Source organism: Oryctolagus cuniculus, chromosome 16, assembly GCF_051225735.1.
Source record: "Oryctolagus cuniculus isolate XC-2025 breed Fujian yellow rabbit chromosome 16, ASM5122573v1, whole genome shotgun sequence".
NCBI classification, from domain to species: domain Eukaryota; kingdom Metazoa; phylum Chordata; class Mammalia; order Lagomorpha; family Leporidae; genus Oryctolagus; species Oryctolagus cuniculus.
Window position 1 is genome coordinate 58,473,277 of NC_142882.1, and position 19,408 is coordinate 58,492,684.

Consider the following 19,408-nt stretch of genomic DNA (forward strand, 5'->3'; position numbering starts at 1 on the left):
AGACCTTTGATTTAGCCTTTACTCCGGTGTTTGGAGTACAGTGAGGCTAGCAGTTCGCCAGGGAAAAGTCTTACTCATGCCTGCAGGTTCCCTCTTCTGCGCTTGTTCTCCCACACACGGAGTGGAAGAGAGACAACAGAGCTGTCAGAGGAATGAACCACTGGCTCTCCATCCAGGTCTCACAAGGGGACTGATTTTTTTTTTCCTGGCTGACTTTTTAGGTGCCTACTGTTCTCAATAGGTACCTTGAAAATTGCTCATTTGCTTACAATTAAGGGTTAAGTCCTCTTGTGTGGAAATCTCTTTAGGCTGTTTAAAAGATAGCAATAGGGAAAGATGCCTAAAATAACACACAGTTCTTAAAAGGGACTGACGTCGCTCCGGGATGAACAACATGGTGCTGTACTGATGAAGGCAAACCTTTGACAGGGGTTCCCAGCCTCTTGGGGGACATCGGTGACGGTCACAGTGGGGATGGGGGCTGCCCGCACTAGTGGGTGGAGGCCAGGGTTGCTGTGTAAAATCCTTCAACGTACAATGCAGCATCCCCACTGCAACAAGGAATTTCCTGGCCCAAAGTGTCAATGCTACACTTTCTTGGATTAGTTCCATAAAAGAGTTGACTTTGAGCAGCTTATCTTTGTGCTGTGAGGGACCCTGGCCAAGGCAAAGTCAGGTCGTGCGCTGGGATGCTGTGGACAGCAGACTGAAGCCAGCAGACTGGGTACCGGCTGTGTGCCTCTCCTCGGCCACTTTCCATCCATGGCCACCCGTCATCCATGTCCACCCTCCATCCATGCCCACCCTCCATCCACGTCCACCCTCCATCCACGTCCACTTTCTATCCACATCTACCTTCCATCCATGTCCACTCTCCATCCTTGGCCACCCGCCATCCACGTCCACCCTCCATCCACGTCCACCCTCCATCCACAGCCATTATCCATCCATGTCCACCCTCCATCCATGTCCACCCTCCATCCACAGCCATTATCCATCCATGTCCACCTTCCATCCACGTCCACCCTCCATCCACGTCCACCCTCCATCCACGTCCACCCTCCATCCTTGGCCAGCCTTCTTCGAGACCTTTCCTATGCCCCTGGGGCTCGGCTGGGTCAGGCAGACGTGGAGGGAGGTGGGAGAGGAGGTGCTCTTCTCTGCTGCTGGCCGCGGCACAAGGCCCTCTCCACTCATCTCTGTCTCCTTTCCAGAGGGCATCATGGCTCCCTTTGCACCAGCCCCTGGACACTGGAACAATTCAGGTTCATTTTGTATGGGCCACAGTGCCCATCTACATGGCCAATCATTATTCTGGATGTTTCTCTGAGGGTATTTTGGATGAGATCAAACTTTATTTATTTAGTTATTTGGGGCCAGGGAGTGAGCTCCCATCCATTGCTTCCAACTCAAGTGCCCAGAAAAGCCAGACTGGGGCAGCCTGAGGTCAGGAGACAAGAGCTCACATAGCTACAGGAATCCAGTTACCTGAGCCATCACCTGCTGCTTCCCAGTGTCCAGGTTAGCAGGAAGCTGGAGTCAAGAGCTGGAGCCAGGGTCTCAACAGGCATTTTTTTTTAAAGATTTTATTTATTTGAGAGTCAGAGTCACAGACAGGGAGGGAGAGAGAGACAGAGAGAAAGGTCTTCCATCCGATGGATCACTCCCCCAGTGGCCTCAGCGGCCGGAGCTGAGCTGATCTGAAGCCAGGAGCCAGGGACTTCCTCCGGGTCTCCCACACAGGTGCAGGGGCCCAAGCACTTGGGCCATCCTCCACTGCTTTCCCAGACCACAGCAGAGAGCTGGATCAGGAGAGGAGCAGCCAGGACCTGAACTGGTGCCCACATGGGATGCTGGCATTGCAGGCAGTGGCTTTGCCCCCTACACCACAGTACTGGCCCCTCATCAGGCATCTTAACTGCTAGGCTAAATGCCAGCCCTGGGCTGTGGTCAACTTTGAAACCAGCGGACATGGCCGGTGCCGCGGCTCAATAGGCTAATCCTCCTCCTTGCGGCGCCGGCACACCAGGTTCTAGTCCCGGTCAGGGCGCTGGATTCTGTCCTGGTTGCCCCTCTTCCAGTCCAGCTCTCCGCTATGGCCCGGGAGTGCAGTGGAGGATGGCCCAAGTCCTTGGGCTCTGCACCTGCATGGGAGACCAGGAGAAGCATCTGGCTCCTGGCTTCGGATCGGCACAGTGCGCTGGCCACAGTGCGCTGGCCGTGGCGGCCATTGGAGGGTGAACCAACGGTAAAGGAAGACCTTTTTCTCTGTCTCTCTCTCTCACTGTCTAACTCTGCCTGTCAAAAAAAAAAAAAAAAAAAAAAAAAAAAAAAAAAAAAAAAGAAAGAAAAGAAACCAGAGGACTTAAAGTAGGACAGGTTCCCTTCCATAATGCAAACGCCCCTCACCCGGCCAGCCCAAGCCTGATGGTCTCCATGACAGTGGGGATCCTGCAGGCAGATGGCCCCTGGACTGGAGCCGCAACGACTCCAGCCTGCAGCCCCCTTGCGGCGGGAGCCGGGTCCTCCTCCTCCATCTCTTGCCCTCTCTGTGGTCGGCATATGGTTCTGTTTCTTTGGACAGCTCTGACTGCTGCAGACTCCTGGCGGCTTCCCCTCCCACAGCCCTGCCCACCCGGTGTTTAGCGCTGTCCTTTGACCAAACCCTCCTCCAATTATGTAACGCCAGCACTGCAGTTTTCCACCCTGGGACCCGGGGTGAGCGACCGGGGCCCAGTCGGCCCGGGGCCCAGGCTGCGGCTGTGGGGCTGTTTGTTTACTTAAAGCAGAACAAGATATTCTTGTCCTTTCCACTTCCAGGGCGGCAGCTGGGACCTCCAGGGCAGCAGATTCATTTCTGTCTGGTTGGCGGCCAAGTGAAAGTCATTTCCTGGTACCAAAAAGGAGACCAGGCTTTTCTCTATTTGTGGGAGGTTTTTAACGACCTGTGCCCATTTAGAGGGAAGAACACTGAGGCCTGAGCGATTGACTTACCCAGGATCACATGATGGGTCAGCCACAAATAACCTTGACTGTTTATGCTTTCTGATTGGCCTCCTTGTGCTCATTCATGGACACCAGTGGAGGATACTCTGCCTGCATTGCTGAGTCAGCAGTCCTGCTCTGTGTGCCGGTCCCTCCTCCTCCCATGCTCCCCTGGGCTGGTGTGCTCAGACACCCGCTGCGCCCCACTGACCACTAGGGGACCAGCTGGAGAGCTCCCTGTCTACCCAGGCCCACCACACCTGTGCCCAGGAGGCTGATCTGGTCCTCACAGCCTGTGCTGTGGGTACATGGGTGGGACGTTAGGGGTCTGACCCCTGCCCCAGCTCACCCTGCAGTGAGAGTGGAACTCAGGGCTGGCCACATTCACTTGCATCACTGATGATGTGGGTCAGTCCCTAAGGGAAGCAGAGCCAGGGTGCCTGCAGCCCCGGCTGCCGTGGCTCTGGGTTCAGAGGAATTGAGTGAGGGTCCCTGGGTCTCCTTGTGCATCCCCGCAAAGGGAAAACTCCAGGACCAGTGGATGTAGGAGGAGCCAGGAGATGAGGCTGGGACTCTGGGGGCGGAGTCTGGAGCTTGGGAGCCCTCATAAGAGCGGGAGAGGCAGGCGAGGGTGTACCCAGGACCACCATGGAGGGCGGCTTCACGGGGGGTGATGAGTACCAGAAGCACTTCCTGCCCAGGGACTACCTGAACACCTACTACAGCTTCCAGAGCGGCCCCTCGCCTGAGGCCGAGATGCTCAAATTTAACCTGGAGTGTTTGCACAAGACCTTCGGCCCTGGTGAGCCTCCCCTCTTCTCTGCAGGGCCCGGGGTGGGGGTGGGGGGCGGCGAGAATGTGTCCCAGGGCACCTCCGCCCCTCTAGGGGCTACAGGGTGCAGTGGAGTGGGGGGAGCTGCAGGCCACTGCCCTCTCTGGGTGCTGGGTTGCTGGTTGTCTGCCTGCCGCAAATCAGGGCACACAGTGGGCAGGGCACAGCACCTAGCGGTCCCCAAGCTGCTCTCCATGGGTCGCTGATCTTCAGGGTGGGACCGGGAAGACTCAAGTCCAGCATTGTCCCTGCACAGCCAGGCCCCCGAGGCTCTGTGGAGGCCAAGAGCAAACAGTGGGATTGTGGTGGGGTGCGGATAGCCCCAGCCTTGCAGTGCACAGCCTTCACCTGGCTCTGCCCATGGCCTGGAGAAGCCCGGCTGGGGAGTCGGCAATGCTGGGTGGGCTCCCCGCCCTGCTGCAAGCCTGCTGGCCTGGCCTGCAGGCCCAGGGGCCTTGACTGGCCCATCTCTACCTGCCTCCTGCACTAACCCCTGTCCCTCATCGTGGGGGCCCAGCGACTCGGTCCTGCCCTCCCAGCGTGCACAGCTGCGTCCTCCCTTTGGGTGCTGGACTGGGGAGCAGCGAGGCTGAGTCTCCTGGTGGCGGGGGAAGCAGGGGCTGAGAGCCTGCTGGAGCCAGGTGGGGGAGGCAGGAACCAGAGCACAACCTGGTTGCATGTAGACCCTCCAGCAGGGAGCTCAAACCCAGGCTGCAGAGGGACCTCATTCCAGCTGCCAGGTGACCCTCAACTCACCCTTGGGGTCTTCCCAACTCGCCGCCCCCTCAGTCTCCGCTTCCTGGTCCTGGTCCTCTTTCCAGGAGCCTGCCCGCTCAGGCCTGGACATGCCTCAGCCCCCATTAGCCTGCATCTTGAGGGGCCACTGTTCCCCAGGATGGATGCTCGGAGCACTCCAGCCTGGTTGTCCCCCAGTGCAGGGCCTGGGGCTCCTGGTCTCTGGGGAGCAAGATGCTCATGTGCTGGCTAGAAGATGCTGGGCTCATTGTAACCTTTGTCAGCCTCAGTTTTCAAATCTGTAAAATGGAAATAACCACAGTGGTTGATCTGCAGGGAGGTTCTGAGGTGTAAGTGTAAATGAATGCGTATGAGACATTAGGCGTGGGGCTTGGCCGACAGGAGGCTGCCCAGCCATGATAAGTGCCAAAGTGCCATGCTCGAGTCTCTTCCCCGGACGGCAAGACCAGGGTGTGTGTCCCCCTCATCTTCTGTCTTAGGTCTCCTCGTCTATCGCTGAGACCCCTTTTCCTCTCACAGGCGGCCTCCAAGGGGACACACTGATTGACATCGGCTCGGGCCCCACCATCTATCAAGTCCTCGCTGCCTGCGAGTCCTTCAAAGACATCACTCTCTCCGACTTCACTGACCGCAACCGGGAGGAGCTGGCCAAGTGGCTGAAGAAGGAGCCTGGGGCCTATGACTGGACTCCGGCGCTGAAGTTCGCCTGTGAGCTAGAAGGGAACAGGTAGGTAGTGGTTAGGGTACTGGGGCAGGGTCCCTACAGGCTGGACATCAGCCCCCTTCTGCAGAGGACTCTCTGGCCTCTCAGTGGCCCCTTGTATCGCAGGGATGGCTGGAAGCTCACGGATGGGACCAGATGCTCTAGGGGTAGGGTCAGGGTAGATGGACCCGGCAGCCTAGGGCCGTGGGACTGTGTTCAAATGTGATACAGCTTAGTAAAGGCCACATACCGGGAGCCTGCCTGCCTGCCTTCCACCAATCATCTACCTACATGCGTTCCTGTACTCTGTGTAACCATCCGTCCACCCATCCATCTACCCACTTTCCCATCTTCTCGTCTTCCTCTACCACTCACTCCTATTGGGGCTGCATTACATGTGACACAGCCACCACCAGGCCCGACTTATCTAAGCTTCTCCCTCTCCCTTGCCTTCCCACACTGAGGCAATCACTTAGGTGAATTATCTATTTGTTATTCCTTGGCATCTTAAAAATAATTCTCATCACATCTCTATGCCTAAGCAGCCTGTTCCTTAGTTTTATTCTCAGGATGTTCTATCAGAGTAATTTGCTCTGGGTTATCTTCTGGGCTTTGCTTTTCACCACTCAACATTATAGCAACATCCACATGTGGCCTACAGCTATGTCATCCATTCATCCATCCATCCACCCACCCACACTTCCATCCATCCTCACCCATCCATCCATCCAACCCACCCATCCATCCACCCACCCACCCACCCATCCATCCATCACCCATCCATCCATCACCCATCCATCCAACCCACCCATCCACCCACCCACACTTCCATCCATCACCCATCCATCCAACCCACCCATCCATCCACCCACCCACCCATCTATCCATCACCCATCCACCCACCCACCCATCCATCCATCCACCCACCCACACTTCCATCCATCCTCACCCATCCATCCAACCCACCCATCCATCCACCCACCAACCCATCCATCCATCCATCACCCATCCATCCAACCCACCCATCCATCCATCCACCCACCCACACTTCCATCCATCCTCACCCATCCATCCAACCCACCCATCCATCCACCCACCCACCCATCCATCCATCCATCACCCATCCATCCATCCATCCATCCACCCACCCATCCATCCACCCACCCACACATCTATCCATCACCCATCCACCCACCCACCCATCCATCCATCCATCACCCATCCATCCATCCACCCACCCACCCACACTTCCATCCATCCATCCGTCACCCATCCACTCATCCATCCATCCACCCATCCACCCACTCATCCAACATCCATCCATCCATCCACCCACCCACCCATCTCTCCATCACCCATCCACCCACCCCCCCATCCATCCATCCAACCCACCCATCCATTCATCCACCCACCCATCCATCCATCACCCATCCATCCAACCCACCCATCCATCCATCCACCCACCCACACTTCCATCCATCCTCACCCATCCATCCAACCCACCCATCCATCCACCCACCAACCCATCCATCCATCCTCACCCATCCATCCAACCCACCCATCCATCCACCCACCAACCCATCCATCCATCCATCACCCATCCATCCAACCCACCCATCCATCCATCCACCCACTCATCCAACATCCATCCTCACCCATCCATCCAACCCACCCATCCATCCATCCACCCACCCACCCATCCATCCATCCATCACCCATCCATCCATCCATCCACCCACCCATCCATCCACCCACCCACACATCTATCCATCACCCATCCACCCACCCACCCATCCATCCATCCATCACCCATCCATCCATCCACCCACCCACCCACACTTCCATCCATCCATCCGTCACCCATCCACTCATCCATCCATCCACCCATCCACCCACTCATCCAACATCCATCCATCCATCCATCCACCCACCCACCCATCTCTCCATCACCCATCCACCCACCCACCCATCCATCCATCCAACCCACCCATCCATTCATCCACCCACCCACACTTCCATCCATCCATCACCCATCCACCCATCCATCCATCCACCCACTCATCCAACATCCATCCATCCACCCATCCACTCATCCATCCATCCACCCACTCATCCAACATCCATCCATCCATCCATCCAACAGTGTTGATTGCCCAGTCCACACTCAGGCTCTGACTCTCCCAGGGTTCAAGGGAAGGGGGTTCACATGGACTCAGAGAGGGGAAGCTCCCTGCACTTGTTTTGGCCTATTCTCCTCCTGCTGGGGAAACTGAGGCTCAGATTGGGGATTAGCCTGCCATCTGGTCCAGGGACTTGGGCCAGTAGTCCTTTGGGGGTGTGGAGATGGCCCCATTCTGCTGGCCACAATGGACTGGAGTTCTCTTCACCTTGCATGACCCGCACGCTCTCTCCGCAGTGGCCGGTGGCAGGAGAAGGCGGAGAAGCTGCGTGCCACCGTGAAGCGGGTGCTCAAGTGTGATGCCAACCTGAGCAACCCGCTGACCCCTGTGGTGCTGCCGCCCGCCGACTGCGTGCTCACCCTACTGGCCATGGAGTGCGCCTGCTGCAGCCTGGACGCCTACCGGGCGGCGCTGCGCAACCTGGCCTCGCTGCTGAAGCCGGGCGGCCACCTGGTGACCACTGTGACGCTGCAGCTGTCCTCCTACATGGTGGGTGAGCGGGAGTTCTCCTGTGTGGCCCTGGAGAAGGAGGAGGTGGAGCAGGCTGTCCTGGATGCCGGCTTTGACATTGAGCAGCTGCTGTACAGCCCCCAGAGCTACTCGGCCAGCACCGCCCCCAACAGAGGGGTGTGCTTCCTTGTGGCCCGCAAGAAGCCGGGGTCCTGAGCCTCGGCCTGGCTGTGTGCCCGGGAGGCCCGAGACCCTCAGGCAGCCCTTGCTTGCACCATAACATCCCACCCTCCGGAAGTCTCAGAGGCTTGCACTGGGCTTCCGAGCTCCCAACGTAGCTTGTTCTTAGAGCCCAAGTGTAGAATGTTCCATTTGCTAACATGGCTACGCTTAGATGCTATCTGATGGCCGCGTGCCTTGGGCTCATCCAGTGGTGTGGTCTCCGGGTCTTTACCCACACTGCCAAAGACACGGAAGCCTCTAGAAACCCCAGACGACCAGCTCTACAAAAAGATGAGCCCAGGTTTGTGCCCGTTGCCCATTTCTGTAGCAGGTCGACCACGGCCGGCTTTAAGTTGCCCGTGGTTTACCAACTGATTCATCCAATTCCGAGCAATGTTACGCTCCCCTTCATAAACTGACTGGATTCAGCTTTGGCACACTAAATGCCCATCTAAAATGTCTAAAAATGCCCAATTAGTTGATTTTTAGATCAATATAATCAATATTTTAGGGTAAGTGTGGCCTCCAAATTGTGTGGGGCATACTCATCCCACGCCATGATTTGCTGTTCGTCTGAAATTCAGTTTGGACAGGGAGTCCTGGATAAGGGCACCTCAAAGAGTTCATGGACAAACTGGATTATGAGATGTTTATTTTGGTGCAAAAATATGAAATCCATACATTTAAGCAATCTTCAAAAATTTCATGAAAAATGTGAATTGTGAAAAAACAAAGCCTGGATTTAACTTTTTTTTGCTTCAAAATAAACGTATCTTTTAATTCCACGTGTCCAGGAGGGCTGTCCCCAATAGGCGAGATACCTTTGTGAGAGTTAGGAAAAGACGTTCCCAAGAGGGACACGTGGAGGAAGGACACTCGGGGCTGGCTCCGTCTGCAAGGACCGCCTTCTGGGCCGACCACGGCTGACATGGGCCCCCCGAGTCCCTGACCTGCGCCTGGCTGTGGGGGGCGCCCACAGAGCTGGGCACAGCTGCCCTGAGGATGGGCCAGGCTGGATGGGGTGACCGTGCTGTGCACCTGCTGTCTGTTCACATGAAGATCACCTGTACTGTTCACATGCTTTAATAAAACATTTGGTTTCACCCTAACTGTGGGCAGACCTTGCACTATGCCAGCAAGATGGTGGGGCAGTGGGGAAGCAACCTTCGCAGAAGGAAACCCCCCTGTGGCTGCAGAAGGAGCCCTCTTGGTGGGGGGGAGGGGTTGGGTTTGTGGGTTACGTCTACTTTGGTGCAGTAATTCACTGAACTCTCACTGACCGAGGGGGCTGGGTTAGGAGTCCTGCTTTATCAGGAATGCAGCAACACAAATCCACATGGTGGCTTCACCAGTGACTCCTCACGTAACAGGGCTGGGTGTTGGTGTGGTGACTCCATGATGACAAAGCTAGCACCTCTGAGATTCAGTTAGTTTTCTTCATGACCACAAAGTGGCTGTGGTAGCTCCAGGCACCACACTTACATTCAAGGCAGGGAAATGGAGAAAATGATTGCAGCAGTGATCTCTGCCCTCTGGAAGCCTTCTGGAAGATGTCGGCTGTGTCCTCTGACCCCCACCAGCTGCAAGGTGGGCTAGGAAGTAAGTATGGTGCACTCTGTCCGCAGAGTAGAGATGGGGGAGAAGCAGGCTGGAGAAGATGGGTTATCCAGCGGTCGGCGTCTGCCACGTTCCTTTTGGGTGCAGCTCAGCCAGTGTCAGGCTTTGTTCCTTCACTCCGAGCCTGCTTCTCTGGAGCCCTGGGCCACCTCCATTCCATGCTCTGTGGCAGCTTCAGGAAAGCCTTGAGCTTGGCATGAAACCAGGAGACTCCTGGGCCCATCCCACAGGTGTCTTCCCCTGGGTCCATCCCACAGGTGTCTTCCCCTGGGCCCATCCCACAGGTGTCTCCCTCTCCAACCTGAGCGCCCCAGGATGGGAGGCAGCACCTTCGCCTCCAGAAAGAGCACTCAGCCCCACCTGTGCACGGCCTACGACTCAGCTGGACCTGGAGACTGTTCTGCGACAGGCCTCTTCCACGTTCTCCTCAGTGGGATCTGCTGGGAGCTGGGTGAGAATCTGCTCTCAGAAGTCAGTGGCAGGGCCGGTGCTGTGGTGTAGTGGGCAAAGCCTCCGCCTGCAGTGCCGGCATCCCATAGGGGCATTGGTTCTAGTCCCGGCTGCTCCACTTCCAATCCAGCTCTCTGCTATGGCCTGGGAAAGCAGTGGAAGACGGCCCAAGGCCTTGGGCCCCTGCACCCGCATGGGAGACCTGAAGGAAGCTCCTGTTTCCTGGCTTCAGATCAGCCCAGTTCCAGCTGTTGTGGCCATTTGGGGGAGTGAACCAGTGAATTGAAGACACACTCTCTCTTTCTCTCTGGCTCTCTGTAACTCTGCCCTTCAAATAAATAAATAAATATTAAAAAAAAAATAAGACGTCAGTGGCTCCATTGCCCCACCCCCAATTCCGGTTTGCTTTGTTCCCAGTATGACAGCTGCTTCATGGACACATGGCAGACTGGGAGACAGGGTATCCGGTGTGATGGTTGCTGGTCCTCGTGCCCCAGCTCCAAGGAGGGATGGCTGCCCCGCTCTCTTCGGCCCTTCCAGTGGCCTTGCTCAGCCTTGTGCTGTGCCTTCTCACCAGGTGCATCCTGGGAGACTCACACTCCCTGCCACCTCTCCTTGGGGGCAGTTGCCTTCGCTATCTTCCATGCCTCATCCGTCCTCTACCCTGCTTCTCTCCCCAGCTGCATGAGTCCTGCAGGTCCCCCCCCCCCACTCTTTTCAGGGCACTCATTTTGCCAGGGCCGAGCTCCCCCTGTGGGGCCTGGAGGAGGGAGACAGCTAACACACACACAGGCCACGTGCTGAAGCTAGTAGCCGGCACCCTCACAGCGCCTACCACGTGCCTGCCTCTTGATGGCTAAACTGTAGTGAAATATGGAATGTGGTGTGGGACATAATCTGGGTTCCCTGATCACCCCCAAAGGCTCATGTGATCCTTGATCCCCAGAGTTTTAGGCTCACAGCTTGAGACAGGAACCCCACTGGATCCTGATGCTCGAAGGCGGGGCTTTGGAGCATGATGGGCTGTTGGGTGGAGTCCCTCTGATGGAATCTGTGGCTGTACAAAGACGCAGGGGTGTGAAGGAAGCGTGTGTTCCTGATCTCTCTCCACTCTGGCTCGCCATCTGATCTTCCCTCCGTCCTCCTCCAGCCTCCCCAGATGTCTGAACCCTTGGGACCACCCTCTCTTGGACTGCGTACCTGCCAAACTACAGGCTGAAATAAACCTCATTCCTTCCTAAGTGATTTCTCTCAGGCATTTTAGTTAAAGTAACAAAACCCAATCCATGCCCATATTTGCCGTCTTAATAAGCACTCCAGGGGCCTTCGACACTCTCACACTACTATGCCCCTGTAGGCACCATCCATCCGCAGATCCGTCCTACGCAGAGTGGAAGCTCTGAGTCCCTCCTCCTCTTCCTCTTTCTCCTCCTCCTCCTCCTCCTCCCTCCTCCTCCTTCTCCTCCTCCTCCTCCTCCAGGCTCTGGCAGCACCCTTCTACTTTCTGCCTCCACAACTCTGATGCAAATCCAGCTGCCCTCTATGAACAGAATCACACAGTGTATGTCCTTTGGTGACCGGCTTGTGTCACCCAGCATGCAGTCCTCAGGGTTCACCCACACTGTAGCAGGTGTCAGAATTTCCTTTTTTTTTTGGGGGGGGGCTGGCGCTGTGCTGCAGTGGGTTAAGCCACCACATGTAGTGCTGGCATTCCACATGGGCGCCAGTTCAAGTCCCGGCTGCTCCACTTCCTCTTCAGCTTCCTGTTAACAGTCCTAGAAAGCAGCAGAGGATGGCCCAAGTGCTTGGGTCACTGTACCCATGTGGAAGACCCGGATGAAGCTCCTGGCTCCTGGCTTCGGCCTGTCCCAATCCCTGCCCTTGAAGCTATGGCATTTGGGGAGTGAACCATCAGATGGGAGAATCTCTCTGTGTCTCCTTCTCTTTCTATAAATCTCACTTTCAAATAAATAAATACATTTAAAAAAAAAAAGAATTTCCTCTTTTTGAAGACTGACTACTATCCTGTCCTAAGTGTAGACCACATTTGGTTGATCCCTTCATCCACTGATGGGCACGCAGCTCATTTCCATCTTTTGAATGTTGTTAAGTAATGATATTGTTATAAAGTCAGCCAGGCTGAAAACCTGAAAGCCCACTGACTTCTCACAGCAGCCTCGGGTGTTCAGTGTCATTTGTAGTCCCTATCTTACAGGGGAGGAAGTCGAGGCACACACTTGTCCAGAGCCACACTGCTACTAAGCAGCTTCACCAGGCTTGGGAACCCATACCGTGTCGCACCAGAGCCGGGGGGCTTACCCTGTCCCCCCATTGTTGTCTCACAGAGTGTCAGGAGAATCTTTAACTGGGTCTGCACAAGTCCAGGAAGACTTCTTGGAGGAAGCCTCCAGGCTGAGTTTTAGGAGTGAGTGTGTATGATGGGAGAAGGGTGGGCTAACCATTCCTGTGTGCTGTGACTACACAAAGACCCCTCCCCACCTTACAGTCATGGTCCCCCGGGGCACACGTGATGTGAGAAAGGAAGCAGGAGATGTGGGCTGGTGGGCACAGACTCTGAGAGACCTCATGGCCTGTGTGGGACCCCCACAGCCCCACCCCTCCTCCTCGGGCTCGTCCTGAGCATCAAGTCGCTGCTAGGCCAAGCTGGACATGCAGAGCCACCTCATGAAGGTTGTACAGGATCTCAGGGGGTCGTTCCCGATCTCTGCCCCAGGCCACAGCGGTGCCCCCACCACATCCTTAGAGGGGAGTGAGGAGGAGGAGGTGGAAGCACAGTGACCACACCTGGCCATGGCCACACCCCTGCCTGGAAGCGCCCTTGGCCAGTTCCTCTCGCCAGTCTCTGGGAGCAGCTGCAGATCTTGCTACACCAGGCACATCTCAGAAACTCCTACTTCGTTCCTTCTGCAACCCTTCGAGGAAGTCCAAGGTCAGGGGACATGGCTGTTTACCAGAGGCAGCTTAATCCTCTTATCTATCTGGAAAGGAAATGCACATTGGCCGCTCATCTCATTTCAGCTCAAATCAGCTGAGGCAGCAGAGGGGTCGTGCGGAGGTCTGGGCGCAGGAAACCCGAGTGGGGTGAGATAGGCCTGGCTCGGCAGGGTGGGGGTCTGCTGGGATGCAGGCAGGGTGTATGTGCAGTGAGTGTCTGTGGTGGCAGGATCTGAGCCCCTAATAGAAAGAACCAGGGTGTAGACTTAAGTCATCTTTTTAATCCACAATTTTTGTTAATTAACTAAGGGGCAGAGAGGGAGAAGGAGTTTCTATTCACTGGTTCACTCCCCAAACATCCACAGTGGCCAGGGCCAGGCTAAGCTGAAGGTGGGAGCTGGGAATGTGACCCAGGTCTCCCATGGGGGTTGGGGGAAACCCAGCTCCTCACCTCCCAGAGGGGAAAAATTGGGGGGAAACTGGCATCAGGAGCCAGAGCCAGGGTCAAACCCAGGCATGGGCGTCTTGGCCAGCATCTCGCCCACTAGGCCCAGGGCCTGAGAAGTGGGGCTTGCAGAGATTGCTGGTTGCCCCCTGTGCCCATGACAGCCATGGTGTCCTTCACAGTGAGAGTGTTTCAGCCCTGAACCTACACCTCCCAGCCTCCTTGGCAGCTGGGAGCCCCAGGGAGATGCCTCTAAGGAGCTTTGCTCGGGAAATTCCCAGGGCTATTCCAGGATGACAGGGTATAGCTGGAGGGGTTGGGTATATTGTCTTAGTATTCAGCATTCTCCAGAGAAAGAGGGGGAGAGAGAGAGGAAGTGGGGGGGGGGGAGGGGGAGAGAGAGAGAGAGAGAGAGAGAGAGAGAGAGAGGAAGAATCTATCAGTTGTATTTCTCTGGTCAACCACCTGCCTCCTCTCTTTGGTTTATTTTAAGGAATTGGCTCTCATGACTCTGGGGCTGCAAGTCTACAGCCTGCAGGCCAGCAGCTGGAGACTTGGGGGAGAGCTGATGTTGCAGCTCAAGTCCAAAAGCAGTCTGGAAGTAGAATGCTCTCATCCATGAGGGACCTCAGTCTTTTTCTCTGAAGTCTTTCCACGGATCAGATGGAGCCCCCTCTATTGCTTTATTCCAAGTGTACTATTTTTTTGAAGGTTTCTTTCTTTATTTATTTGAAAGGCAGAGTTACAGAGAGGCAGAGATATAGAAAGAGAGAGAGAGAGAGAGAGAGAGGTCTTCCATCTGCTGGTTCCCTCTCCAAATGGCCACAATGGCTGGAGCTGAGCTGATCCGAAGCCTGGAGCCAGGAGCTTCTTCCGGGTCTCCCACACGATGCAGGGGCCCAAGCTTTCCCAGGCCATAACAGAGAGCAGGGTTGGAAATAGAGCAGCTGGGACTTGAACCAGTCTAGATGCATCCACAGCAGCATCTAGACTGGTGTTCGGCCACATAGCTACATATAGTGGCCCAACCACGTGGACCTGGAATTCATCGTCAGAGGGATGGAGAGCGATGCATACTTCCTGGTTAAAGTAGACACAGGTGGCCTTTGCTTCCCGTTACCTGTGCCCAGATGGCCCCTCTGCACAGACCCAGTGGGCTCCCGACCCACTGGGAGTCTCTCCAGCACTGTGGTCGTCCCATCTGATCCCACTGCTGGAACCTGGAAGGGCCTGGGTCCTTCCTCCATCTCCAGTCTCGCGTTGGTGGCCATGTGGATGCAGCTTGGGAGCAGAGAGTGGGAGGTGGCTGATGAGGCGGAGCCACACGGGGGAGTGTGTGGATGAGCTGTTCCTTCATGTTGCCAAGGTCACCGGCCTGGGCCCCTGTGTCCTAACTTCTGAAGGTGACAGCCAGACAGCTGGGCACGTCTGAGGCCCACATCGTTAGAAGGGCTTTTGTAACTGCTTCCAACACAGCTGGTCACACAGGCTGCCCCTGGACGGTTGTATGTTCCCACCTCCTGATCCCAGACAGCTGGTCCCTGGGCAGACACGGGGGTACAGGGACCTATGTGTAACTTCGGTCTGGAGGCCCCCTGCCCCAGCTAAGTGCCCAGCCCTGCCCTGTCCTCGGGCACCCTCAGTGGGAGGGCAATGACCCTCACACTTTCACTGAACACCTGCACTCCTCCGGGGCTGGGGTCACCTCCCTGTTCCAAGTCCCATCACACACTTGCTGTGCTCTGCTGCTACTACCAAATGGGACACCGGGCCGAATCCAGGGCCCCATCAGTTCCTGAGGTTAGAACTCAGAGAGGCACACAGTCTCTTGCCTCATAGCCATGTAGAGCCAGAGCTGCCCAGGGCAGTGTAGGATCTCTCTCTTTCTCTCTCTCTCTCTCTCTCTCATGCGCGCACACACACACACACACACTCCTTCCCAGTGAAAGCTGTGTCATGGGAAGGCCGCCTCCACTGTCCCTCCAAGGTAAGCTCTATAGAATTCCCCTCCTTTTCCTCCCTCCCCGCTCTGGTACCTGAGGGGCACAGAACACACTACTAATACCGCGTGATTCCTGACGGTCTGTCATTATTCATCCCCTCAAGTCCATTTTCTGCTAACTAAGGGAGCAACAGGCACCATATGACAAACGCTCAGGAAAGAAATGCCCCCCCTGACAGCCGGGCACTGCCAATTTTGTATCTTCAGATGTGGTTCTGCCCCACCCTGCCCCCCTCCCCGCTTCTCTTGTCCCAGGTGAGTGCTGTCCTGTGTCACTGCATTCTTTGCTTTTATTTGCTTTTTAAAAGGACTTATTCATTTGAAAGGCAGAATGACACAAAGAGAGGGAGAGGGAGAGGGAGAGAGAGACAGAGAGGCAGAGAGAGTTTTCCCTTCCAGCCTCTGGTTTGCTCCCCGAGTGCCCACAACAGTCAGGGCTGTGCCAGGCTGAGGCCTGGAGCTGAGCACTCCATCCGGCTCTCCCACGTGGGTGGCAAGGACCCAAGCCCTTGAGCGATCCTCTGCTGCCTCCCAGCTGCATTTGGTATGAAGCTGAATCGGAAGCAGAGCAGCTGGGACTCAGACTGGGGCTCTGATGTGGGATGCTGGAGTCACAAGTAGTGGCTTCATTACTGTGCCACAATGCTGACCCCTGCTTTTATTTTTATAAAATTTTATCAAACCTATACTTTCCTACAAGTGATGATATTTTTGTGCTTTTTTAAAAAAAGATTTATTTATTTATCTGAAAGTCAGAGTTACAGAGAGAAAGGTAGACATAGTGAGGTCTTCCACCTGCTGGTTCACTCCCCAGATGGCTGCAATGGCCGGGACTGAGCCAGGCCAAAGCCAGGATCCAGGAGCCAGGAGCTTTTTCCAGGTCTCCCACGTGGGTGGCAGGGGCCCAAGAACTTGGACCACCCTCTGTTACCCTTCCCAGGCCATCAGCAGGGAGCTGGATGGGAAGTGGAGCTGCAGGGACATGAACTGGCACCTTTGGGATACTGGCACTGCAGGCAGTGGCTTTATCTGCCCCTGATATTTTTGGTGTAAGTTTTTTTTTTTTTTTTGACAGGCAGAGTTAGACAGTGAGAGAGACAGAGAGAAAGGTCTTTTTTCTGTTGGTTCACCCCTCAAATGGCTGCTACAGCCGGTGTGCTGCGCCACTCTGAAGCCAGGAGCCAGGTGCTTCTTCCTCTTGGTCTCCCATGCGGTTGCAGGGCCCAAGCACTTGGGCCATCCTTCACTGCCTTCTCGGGCCACAGCAGAGAGCTGGACTGGAAGAGGAGCAACCGGGACAGAATCTGGCGCCCTAACCGGGACTAGAACCCCGGGGTGCCGGCGCCGCAGGCGGAGGATTAGCCTAGTGAGCCACAGCGCCGGCCCATGGTGTAGGTTGTTTTAACTGTATACATAGAAAGCACACTGTGTGTAATCTTTTCCACTCACAACACCATTGGTAAGAGTCAGTGTGTGATCCATGAGGTTTCCGAGCAGGCGAATGACAGGGACTGCTAACAATGAGGCTAATGCTCTTGGCTAAATCCTGCTCTAAGTCCATGCAGGATGTGGAGAAACCATATTTCTGGCTACCGGGCAAGCATGCTCTGAAGTTCTTGTTTATTTAGCTGGTCTTAGCCTTGTTTTATGGAACTTGGGAAAACATCTTTTTAAATGATTATAGATATGTGTAACAGTCAAGTCTTTATTTTGATGTTTGTTTCTCCAGTTTTTTTTTTAATTAAAAAAATTAGGAAGGTCTTTTAAAAGTTTTGTTTATTTGGAAAGCAGAACAAGAGGGACAAGAGCGAGAAAGAGATTTTTTCCATCTGCTGGCTCTCTGTCTCCATGTCTGCGACGGCTGGAGTAGAGCTGGGCCATGTTGAAGCCAGGAGTCAGGAACTCAGTTCAGGAGTCCCGCGTGTGTGGCAGGGACCCCAGCACCTGAGCCATCACCTGCCATCTCCCAGGGTATGTAGCAACAGGAAGCTGCCTCGGGAGTGGAGATCCAGGTCCTGCAGTGTAGATGCAGCTTCGCCAGGGGCCTCTGCACCGCTGCACCAAATGCCACCCCCAGGATGTTTCCTAGAAGGAGTGGTTTACAAGACTTCGTTCCTGTTCAGGTGGGAGAGTGGGCACCCGTTCAGCACTGTGGGGGAAGGTTCCAGCTCCCAGGAACATGACACAGGGGAATCAGGGTGCCTAGCGGGACTTTGTGGAAAGAATGAGATGTCTGATGCAATCTGGTCTCCCGGATTTCTGGCAGAACAGCCTTTGGCCTTCCCAGATCCACCAGATTGGCCCTTTCATGTCACATCTTAAGGTTATCCCAAGGTCATCGTGGCCCCAGGAGCCCACTCTGCTTTTGGAAAAAGAAAGCACTTCTGCTTAACCATTCAGTTCCCATGAGGTCTCTCTCTCCCTCTCTCTCTATCTCACCACACACACATCACACAACCCCCCCACATACACACGTACACACCACACACACGCACCACACATACATACACATCACACATACCACACATATACACACATTGCACACACATCACATACACACCACATACCACATACCACACATATGACACACACCACACATATACACACATCACACACACATCACACATACATACGACACACCACATACCATACACATCCACACATATACACCACACAGACCCACAACAGGCATACACACACTACATATACCATGCACACACCACACACACTAGACACTACACACCACACACCCCCCACACCCCCACCACACACACACTCACACCACACACATACACACAGCACACACATACACACCACACAGATCCACACTACACATACACCACATATAACCAGACACTACACACACCATGTATCCTCCACACCACACACACACAGCACACACACACCCCTGAATCACTGGGGTTGCTGTCTCCTAGGCTGTCTCCCCGCTTCCTTACTTGCTCCTGGACCGCCCATTCTCGGTGAAATCCCAGAGGGACCCTGTCCGAACGTCGGTCAGATGGCCTCTCCCATGGCCTCTCCTCGCTCCCAAACTCCAGAGGCTCCCAGTTCCCCTAACAGCTAAGTCCCCGGCGCACCTGCTCTGCTCTCCCTGTTGTCGGACACACAATGGGGCGCTGGCTGGGGCCTCTGTGCCCGCCTGCACTCGCGGTGCTGCCGCAGGGGCCGGGCACTGCCTCTCTGAGATCCGCACGGCTCACATCCTCTCTGCCTGCAGAGTTTGGCTGGGAGAGTGCTGAGCGATCTTACTCGATGGCCTTCACTCCGCATGGAGAGCCCTCCCAGCCTTTGTGTGCTTTTCTCTTGGAACTCATGAGTCTCCTCTGGAAGCACCGTCTGCTGTGCTCGTGAGCATTTTCTACGTGTTTCCCTTATTTTTGGTCGATCTCCCCATCTCGTTTCCCTGGGCGGCTCCCTCTGAGAATGCGTGTGTTTCCCAGGGCTTAAGCCTTTGTCCCTGGACACTTGGTATAGCCAAGGGCTCAACCATCTTTAAACATGAAGGAAGTTGTTCTCTTTGGCCCCAGCAGAGGGCTCGCTCCTCCGACCTGCTCCACAGGCTAACTGCGACAGGCATCTCTCACTTGAGTCTGTCTCCTGCTTGCTGTTACATATCCATTCCCCGGGTCTCTGTACCTGGAACACAAGGGCCCCTGGAGCCAAGGATCCTGCTGCGCCCTGCGTCTCTGCACTCCCCATGCCATGCACTCAGCACCGAGTGCCGGGAAGAGGCTTCTCCAAGCACCCAGGTGGGCTGGAGGGGGAAGGTGCCTGGGGATTGCAGCTGAGA

The 19,408-nt window shown here is 55.4% G+C and overlaps 1 protein-coding gene and 1 long non-coding RNA gene across 2 annotated transcripts; both read left to right on the plus strand.

Moving 5' to 3' along the window:
- The first annotated feature begins 3,618 nt into the window (after positions 1-3,618).
- INMT (indolethylamine N-methyltransferase) lies at positions 3,619-9,236 on the plus strand. The gene is given in 3 exon segments (NM_001082043.1): positions 3,619-3,787; positions 5,093-5,300; positions 7,693-9,236. Coding segments are annotated over 3 exon segments (792 nt in total). The 5' UTR covers positions 3,619-3,633; the 3' UTR covers positions 8,123-9,236.
- A 263-nt stretch (positions 9,237-9,499) lies between these two features.
- LOC138845807 (uncharacterized) lies at positions 9,500-10,556 on the plus strand. The gene is made up of 2 exons (XR_011382978.1): positions 9,500-10,196; positions 10,326-10,556. It is a non-coding gene; the product is annotated as an uncharacterized LOC138845807 (long non-coding RNA).
- Positions 10,557-19,408: the final 8,852 nt, after the last annotated feature.